We start from the raw sequence: 9,948 nt of genomic DNA, 5'->3' as shown, positions 1-9,948 counted from the left end.
TTTTTCTTCTGCCATAGTGCCAATTACAATTCTAAAATGAGTATATAAAATAAAAATAAAATTTTTATTATTATCTTGATGATTTGGAATAAATGGCATTGAAAAGGTAGAGCCTTGTTTCCAACATCTGTTTTTTTTTATTAATAAAATACAGCTTGATAGTCACAAATCTATTGTTATTTTTAAATGAAGCCAACAACAGCCTTTATATCAGGCTTTATTTTATTCATAAGAAACACACTGAAAAAAGCCCATGAAAAAAGACAGTGAGTCCAATGATAATAAAATAAATATTGATAAACAAAAACTTTACAACATACAACTAAAATGCACACCCTTGCTTATTCAATAATATCACATACATGTACAGGTAACAACAATGACACAGCTAATTGTTATACAGACACCACATACTTTGGCACAACTGTCCTTAACCAAAATATTTAAAAAAACATTTCTTAAACGAAATATTCTTTAAAACGATCCTAAAGTTTTGTGAATAGGGACCTTGTTTGTCTATTTTAGAAAAGGTTTATTAGTCTGTTTTCTTTATTCCCAGCACTGTTTAAGGTTCAAAAACAGTCATAAAAAACATTCCTTAAAATAGTCCATTAAGTTTTGTGAACAAGGCTCATGTACTCTTAAATATTTGTTTTAACAAATTTCTTTCAACACTGTAGTGACGCGTATTCTGATGGAACCGAGGTATCAAGTTTGTTTCCAAGCAAACTGAACTTGATTCATTTGGAAAAGAACAATGCAAAAAGCATTAGGGGTGTGCAGATAATGCAGACTAGACTTTCCCTTGACTCCTTATCTGTCTTGTGTGGCGTCTATAAGGTAAAGCTTACTACACACAGACCTTTCATCTTTTGTGCAAAATAATTTCTACATTCCATCAAAATCTTGAGAAATCTGAACAGCATCCTGGAATGTAGTGAAAAATAAACAGCACCACCACATGGATACATTAACTTATAGTTAATACAGATACTGCAGGAATGATCTGGCTCAAAGGCAAAGCTTACTGTACCATTCACCCAAACAACTCAGCATAGCAGGCTATTAAGAAATGAAAAAAACAAAACAAAATAAAACAAAAAAACAATGCAGTTGTCTTTAAAACGATTCATGTAATTACAAGATTGAAAAGTCAAAATCAATTAGGACAAGGTAAGCCATACAACCTTAAAGGTGAAGTGATGTAGGACAAACTACTGTATTTTTCCTGCACATCCCAAATAGTCAAGCAGAACTTTTTTGTGTGTACTTGTACTAAATACTTATGGTTACTGAAATTCAGTCTGGCAGCTTTCACAAGCTTTCTCCAAATCATCATAAGTACATTTATTTTTCTGAAGGAAAAACACCAATTACAATGCTAAAGCAAGTAAGAAACAACTTAAGACTACTTACCCCTACATTAAATGTCTGAGTTATCTATTTCTGTTTTTTTCTTTATGAAAAAGTAATGCAAACAATGATAAGGAGTAAATAGCATTAAGAATCTAGCTCACTGATTATAAATATAAGTGGTGCTAATTCAAATACAGGGCCCGGTTTGGTAATTTCGTAAAAGTAATTCATTCCTAACATTCTAAAGGGTGTTTTTGGAACTTTCCCTAACATCACAGTGTATTAAAATAGTTTCTGATCCTATAAAAAAAAAGGTTTTGGTTCTATACCAGCTCTACTAACAGTCCATTAAAATCCCTTACATGGGATTTAAAAATTCATAGAAAGTTTAGGTGATTACAATTTTAAGATAAACATTATTAGATCACTAGGCATTGCTGTTGCTACTTAGTATGCAGAGTGATTCAGGCCATCAAACTCCTGCAGAGCATTTGGAATGGGTCAGACCATGGCTGGGAATACATTTGAATAATGGCGTCACTACCCCTGCAGTGTTACGTATCTGAAGATGATATCTAGCTTAGCTTGCATTCGTGTTTGCTGCAAGTGGCTTGTCGTTCAATCCTCCAAGTGCCTTCTTCATACGTGCAGTAGCATATTGTGCAATCATCGATCTTCACTTCCCGGCCAGCTGGTATTACTGCGTTATCAGCAAAGCAGTTTGGCCCTAATAAAAAACAAAAAGCCAAACATCACTGATAAATACAATTACCTACACCACACTTATATATACTGTAACATAGACACCTTGAGGTATATAAAACAAAAGTGAAAGTGAACTATATTGATGAGTAACCTTATTCAGGTCTGAAGTATCATGCTTATCTTAACCAATATATTATTATTTTTTTGCCCCACATTTGTTCTATGCGGTATTTGTTACATCCACTGGGTGCAGCATGTTGCAGAGGGCCTGCTTAATGGCTACAGTCTAGTGTACATTGTTGTTGTTTAAATTCACCAGAATTTAAACAACAACAATAACCCATACCAAGCTGTGATACTTCATATCGAGTTGCACTGTAATCAGTAAATACTTTCTTTAGGCCCACTGGTTTGTAGTTTAAAGCACTGAAAATATCCCCATGGCACACATTCTTAAATGTCTTAACAGGGTTCATTTTGGAAACTTTCCAGGCAAATTCAAATTACCAGCTGTTGGCACTGATCTGTGGTTTGTAATTTGTACTTATTTTTCCACCATTTTGTTAGGTATTTACAAGTCAATTTGCACAAAGGACATTCATTCGTTAACTTGGTCAATTTTTCAAATTCATGCAATTACCTCTTGGTGCAAAGATGGGGAATTAAAAAACATGCAAACTGGTACATGTATATTGTAAATACAGCAGACCCTCAACTAAAATGGTGTCACACATTTTTCCATGTGCAATGTATCTATTTGGTTACCATGCATGTGCTCTCCTTTCATTTATTGCCTCTTGTTTATTATTTTATTGCTCACATTCATACAGTAAAAATAATCCACAGATTATGTTTTCAATAAAACATGCCCCACCACTCTTGTTGCATATGTACTAATGATTTTGATCTGGGGTGACACAAGGATAGATGCTGATTTACAGGTTCAGAAACAAATGATAAAACATCAGTGTTGTTTGTTATCCAGTTGTGGTCCGCTATCTGGTAATTACGGAAATGGTCTACAGGTTGTATTTTTCTTCGGAAATTATACAATTATTTGACATTACTTTATTGTATGCTCCTTAATCTCGCCTATTGAAAACTGAGGAGAATATTAAATTACACAAAAAATAGGTTCCAGCATGCACTGCAGGACTTACACCCAACCTGTTGACCAGCTTCCCCCAAACAAGTCTGCTGATCTGAAAAATTTATCTAAAATATAGAACTTACTGACAAAACTGGGTCACTTATACTTATAGTACATATGGAATAAGTTGTAGCGGCTGATTACCAAAGAAACATTTACACAGAGCTGGCCAAGGGTAATCACTCCCAAGCAAACCAGGTTATGCTGCTCGATTATTGAATTTATGCAACTTTGGAAATTAAAGTTTACACTTTCTACTGGTAGGGAACTTGTGCTGTGTTTGAACGAACCAGTGTCTAATTCAGTATAACCTGTAGTATAACCACATGGTTATAACTAAAGGTTTAAGTAGAATAAGTGCATGGTTAGGGCATACTTACATTGATTGAATTGTGCTGTTGATTTGAGACTTTGAGCATTGCATAAACAGGTTCAACTAACAATTTCCAGGTGAGATTCATTAACTGGGGAGTAAACCAAGGTGTTTTTGGACCGTTTAAACCAGCATAGCTAAAAGACCTAGTTTTTTTCATACAAACTACAAGCAGAAGGTTAAAAATGATTACAAAAAAACATTCACAATCACTAATAATGCACAGAACCCAATAATGGCCACCCTGTACATATTTCAACTGCTTGATCCGTTTTTCAGGGGAGAGAGACAGGTTTCAATGTTTACCTTTCCTCAGGAATTGCTTTTCTGAGAAAATAAAAAAAGAAATAAAAGTCGCTGTATTTAATGCAAGCTGGCAGGGGTGGCTTAACAGCTTGTAAAATAGGAAGTGATTTGTAACTGACTCATTACAGCTCGAGCACTATATCAATTAGTTTTGGCTTGGTCTTGCAACTAAATCATTAATGACAATAGACAACTCAGGAGATGGAATTGCGAGAGTGTTGTGTTCTCCATGCTTTGTTACATGTGTACTGCCATCAAAGTGAAAGGTCTCTTCAAGTTCAAAAAGAATATGACTGTTCACCTCATTTACTATTCTGAATTGGATTTTAATTTGAAAATAGTTGTATACTTGATCTTCCGACAAAATCATTCAAAATAGTACTTCAACTAAAAGCGTCACCTTTATCACCCTTGGGTAAAACGTTTTTATAATCTGCTGGTTTCTTATGAATTATTTTAGAAAGTAAGATACATAGGGCTAGATTCTCAGAGCTCCATACGCATTTTATTAGCATTATTTCTTCAGAAAGGAACAACGCACCCAATACATTTACCAAGCCAGAAATAAAGAATCCAGGAGCTTGTAAGTAGTCTAAAGGTATGTCTATTTCGTGTTACAAAAAATAAAATTGTCCTAACAACGATATGGAGACAATAGCTTTGAGAATCTAGCCGATAGTTAGCAACTGATTTTAATTCCTATTCATTATTATTGTTGCATGCATGTCTTCTAAAATTTTAAACAAGTCATGATAATAAAACCCTTCTTGTGATTGACAAATTTTGCAGGTACAGTCCATGACACAGTACAGTTATGTGGACACAAGGAACTGTTGCACACGGACACTTGTGTTTCTATTTACAGTAAATGTATGTCAATCTTTTCCGCCAGTGTTATCATAAAGTATCACTGCACTGTAATACACTGTTTCACAGTAAACTCTTATATCCACTCACTGTTATCACATAATGTCACAATTTCACTACAACAGCAACGACTGGAAAGTAAAAGCAAACAATGATCATGGTGATACCTAGTGACATCATTTCATAAATCAGACCTGTTCTTCACTTACATTAGCTACAGTAGGTCTCAGTTTTGGAAGAAGCATGTGTTATAGCCAACATATATTTAAATTAAAAAATGACACCTAGTGGTATTATATTATTTAGAATGAAGCTCTTTTTGATGTCTTACTTTTAGGTAGTCTTGGACTTCCTAGGTCATTTCACCTGAAGAGTGATTGACCCCACCCCAATGCTTTTTTTGTTGTCATAAATTAACCTGATTCTTCCCCTATTGTCTGTCATGCAAGCGCCATTGCTGACGTGAAAGGAAATACAAAGCAGTGACAGCATACTTGAAAGTAAGGTTTTCTTCAACCAAGCATAGTACCAGATATCAAAAAAAAAAGTTTGCTGTAACACATGCTTCTTTCAAAACTACACGTATCTACTTATCAAACAGAAGTCCACAACTAATAGCCAGCCTCCATAAACCCCAAAATCTGTGACTTCCATTCCTATCCAGGCCATTTAAACTGCACATGCCTTCCACTGCTTTGCCTGTGCAGGTACAATATTATTTATTATTTAGTCATTCAGCAGACGCTTTTATCCAAAGTGACTTACAGAGACCTGGGGGTGAACTATGCGTCACAACTGCTGCAGCAGAGTCACTTACAATAGGACCTCGGTTTTACATCTCATCCGAAGGACCATATGCATTTACTGTTCCAATAGCTACAATTTACCTTTTTGTGGAGCTTAAATAAACTTTATTGCATATTATCCAGTCTTCTATTCATACTAAAAGGGCAAAATATTCATTGGTTCCACTACATAATCTGCTTAGACCCGAGGCTTCTGAGGCTCAATGGCTTTATATTAGATCTGATGACGGGCAAGACATTGCTCTGGGGAAATGGCAGTGGCAACTCTAATGCAGTTTGAAAGATGCATCTCATTCCCTCTGGTTATACTACTGTTGCAGTACCTCGCAAATGTAAAATCACACTAGAAATGCACATTGATTTCTTTTGTGCGTGTATACTTTTCTGATGCCAGTGACGACGACACTGATTTCTAATCATAGGAAGTATATAAATAGCTGCAAATGGCAAGAAAAATGATTTGATAGAATGTTCACTGATGAAGGACAGAAGCCTCCGATGGGAGCCCTGGTTTTCATATTCTTTAGAGCCTTTCTTTACAGTGCACTGCTAATCAAGATTTCCATTCAGAATGGTGTAGCTTAAAATCAGATCATTTGTCATGCAGAATTAATTCATTCAATTAACTTTCTTATCATCAGGGACAAGCCTTTCTTGGTTACATATTTATAAGAACTAATTGTGTTTTTTAGGATTTGCATAATGTCTGCCAGTGCTCTTTGTATTTTCTTTCTTTCTTTATGTATTTCTTTATTTAAAGGGAGTTCTAATAGAGCCATACTAAAACGTTTAGCTTACTGAAAAGCAAACTAAATAGTATGTTTCTGCTCCATGGTGTTGCCTTTGATGTTAATGCTGTGGCCTGCTATTGGTTCTGTTAAGATTGCTGGTAATATAATGCTTGTCAAGGCTTGTCAATACACTGATATAGAAGGGTTACTGATATAGAGATGCCAGTTATTGTAACTAATGTATTTTTTTTAATCAATTTTGGGGACATTTAGGCCTAAGTTCTGAGTTTTAAAAAGTTCCCATGATGACTGAAACTGAAAATGATATACAAGTGATCCTAAACAGGAAGAATAAAACATTAGTTAAAAATAACACTGATATTTCAGGCCCTGTCCAGGCTGCTTTTCAAAGTTTTCTGTCTGATGCACTGTGGCATCAAACATCTTGAAAAACGTGAGTTATACATTAGTCTGTATGAGTTTTTAGTTATTGATATGCAATAATACTCAGTCAGTAGTCTGCAAATATCTCAAGTCCCTTGCTGCCTATTGCTCCATCTTACAGTTTCTTCTTTAATTAGAATCTGCCTCTGAGCAGTTCTCGTCTCCCTGGTATTCTGTTCCATTACGCTGCTTGCATACTCTATATTGAATCTCCTAATGTGCTTCTGGCTCAGTCAGCCTGTTTATCACAAATTATTCCTCAGAAGATAATTTTCAAAACTCATGTTTGGAGCCAATTCTCCTACAGTACTGCTGCTGCTAAAAACAAAATAAAACATGCTGGGCTTGGTTTGGGAGCTGTCAAGAGATCTGAAGAGTTTCTGCACTTGTAACAGAATTTGCCTTCTTTCCGATTATAAAGATTTTCCATGGTAAATTTGCACAGCTAATTTTGCAGTTTTCCCATGCTTTTCAGTACAAAGAATCTGCAATGTGATGATTTATTGATTTGCAATTGACTGGTGATTTAATGATTTAATGTGATGACTGTGATGGGCGCTCAGGGCCCAAGTGAATGATAAATTTGGCTGGAGGCCTCGTCCGTGGGTGCTCGACAGCTACCTGCGGAGGCCGGCTAGGAAAAACATGAACGATATCATGTATCCCAGTGCCGCAGATTGGAAGTAGCTATGGGCCACCTGCCCCCAAAATACGAGGCCATCAAACCATGAATGGAAAAATAATAATAAATGAATAACGCACCCCACAATGGCGAACTGCCACCTACCTCCAAAAATATGGAAACATTTATGAAAATGAGCAGCTGAGACACGGCCTGTCGCCCAGAGCATGACTGCGCTGAGGGAAAGAGCAAACACAAACCCTGCAGAACTAAATACGAATCGCTTAGCACTCAGGTAAGGAAAAAAACCCTACTCACATATTTCTAATTTTCAATTTAGGGGGAAACCTCAGGGAATCCATGGCTGAGGGTAGCCCTTCCTCTAGGCTCTAAGATGGTCATTTCCCGTTTCAGCCTCTCCGTGTGTGACTGAGAGGCCGAAACAAAAGAAACGACATGGGTGAATAACACACACAAAGCCTTTAAGTGAGTGCTGATGACGTATCGGTTGGGGGGCGGATTCTCCTTCCAGAAAAGCAACTGAGTTTACAATTCCTAGGTTTATACTATACAATTACCTTAGTTTACCATGGTTTGCCATGTTTTTTTATGTGCTTTTCCAGATCTCTCTGGGCTGCTGCGTTTTTACTTTAGTAAACTTGTATAAGGGTCATACCAGCTACTTGCTTTAGCATTTATTCTCTCCTCAAACCATCAAAATTCTAGCACAGTGGCTGGTTGCATTATCCTTTTGAAAGTACCCATTGACATTTGGATACAAGTAGATGCCACTGAAAACCTGTCACCAAGGTGTTTTCTGCTTTTCAAAGGAGGACAAGGCAGCATTTAACCATACGGTTCTAGTTTGGGCAGAAATAGATTTTCTCTGCATGATTGCATTGAGGAAGGAGGGCCAATAATGACTCTTCTTTTTTAATAGCCCCGGGTGAAATTCAATTGTTGGGGTTATTAACAATAAATGGTACATTAACCTTGTTACACATGCAGAGCACAACCAAGCTCGCAGTGCAGTTTGTCCTCCTAACAGTTCCTGTAAAGCTTTTTCTCAACAGCAATGCAACACTGACTAAAAATATTAACATCAGCTGCCACAATGACCTGCTGCATTCATACCATCAGCAGGGCCGGTATAACCATATAGGCTGAACAGGCGGCCGCCTAGGACGGCAAATTGAAGGGGGCGGAAAAAACGGTACATAATTACATTTTATACTTCACATTTCTTTAGTAGTAAAATCTTCACATCTTAGATCACTGCTTCTTGTTCTGCAAAACTTATTGCTGATGTTACGGAACCCTATCATGAGCAGTGGTGTAGTCCTAAATCTGGAAGCACGGGAACGCTGGGGGGGCGGGGTGATCACACCGACGCGGTGTCAAGCGAAATCTGGTCTCCCCGTGGAACAGGCTCGTGGTTGTTGAGCCCGTTGCTAAGCAAAGGATGCATTGAAGTTCCTTGCATATTCAAATGAGATGGGGCATTATTGGATTTCATTTAATTATCCTGACAATGATTCTTATAAAAGGACGTTGCTAATACAGGATAATCGAAACGTTTTACCGATTTTATAGCTCTGAAATTATCTGATGACTGTCCTGGAAATCTCTAGATTTGTAGCTAGTTGCTTTTGACAACAAATCTCACCAAGTCAGCCCTTAAAGTCACTAGATTTGGCGAGAAATTTGCTAAATTGGCAACACTGCTTGAAGGTGCAGAAAAAAATATTTGATTTCTGCATGGCCCATTATTGTCTTTACACAACAAGGAAAAGAGATCGCTTCATCGGTGCCAGGCACTGAAATTAAAGTGGTTGTTGCCATTTAAGCATTTTCATAACACATCGGTAAAGATTCTTTAATTCTTTAAAATTAATTCTAAAGTCAAGGATCTGCCTATAGAAAAAAGTACCAGAGGATTTGCTGTGCAAGATTATATGATCACTAACCTACACGTTAGCTACTAGTTTTATAGTAGTTAAGGAACGCAATACAGTACTGTACAAATAAGGTACAATGAAAATACAATGTGTTTGAAGTAACCTGCGTATCCTGATCATAAATATTGTCATTGTAGAGCTGACAGTAGATGTCACTGCATTTGTAACCAGAGTGATGATTGTATATAGTTTTGTGATGATGTAAAAAAAAAAAAAAAGAAAACATAATCTGGTGTACAATAATTTGTTTATACATTGATTACACTATGTAACACAATTTTTGTTCCTGGGTAGTACGTGTTATTTCCTAATTGCTTATGCCTCAAAAGTATAGAAAATGGCTATTATTCCCCACAAACTTTGCTTTTGTGACCAGGACAGTGATATTTTGAAATTTACCTATTTCCAATGAGAAAACGGGCGAATTTGTGTCTTTTCGTTCACATAAAGTCAGAAAAAAACAACATGAATCCAAATTAACATGTATTTATACTAAAGTAATACAAAAATGACTACAAAAGATTTAGAAGCGAGTAGTTTTTCGAGATTTACGATTATACTGTAAATCACTTTCACGAATCAGCCCCCAAATGTAGTCTCCCATCATGTTCTCGTTATACTGTCCTTGGT

The 9,948-nt window shown here is 36.5% G+C and overlaps 1 protein-coding gene across 2 annotated transcripts in view; it reads right to left on the bottom strand.

The window, feature by feature from the left end:
* Positions 1-204: 204 nt before the first annotated feature.
* Positions 205-9,948, bottom strand: part of vwc2 (von Willebrand factor C domain containing 2) — a 45,574-nt gene continuing 35,830 nt past the window's right edge. Inside the window, exon 4 of one of the 2 annotated variants that reach the window (XM_033999188.3) lies at positions 205-2,083. In XM_033999188.3, the coding sequence (XP_033855079.3) occupies positions 1,932-2,083 (152 nt within the window). In that variant the 3' untranslated portion in view covers positions 205-1,931. The remainder of the gene's footprint in view (positions 2,084-9,948) is intronic. The other variant, XR_009328533.1, reaches the window with a different exon arrangement.

Source organism: Acipenser ruthenus, chromosome 4 (genome assembly GCF_902713425.1).
Source record: "Acipenser ruthenus chromosome 4, fAciRut3.2 maternal haplotype, whole genome shotgun sequence".
Classification (NCBI taxonomy): domain Eukaryota; kingdom Metazoa; phylum Chordata; class Actinopteri; order Acipenseriformes; family Acipenseridae; genus Acipenser; species Acipenser ruthenus.
This window is presented reverse-complemented; position numbering and strand designations above follow the sequence as displayed.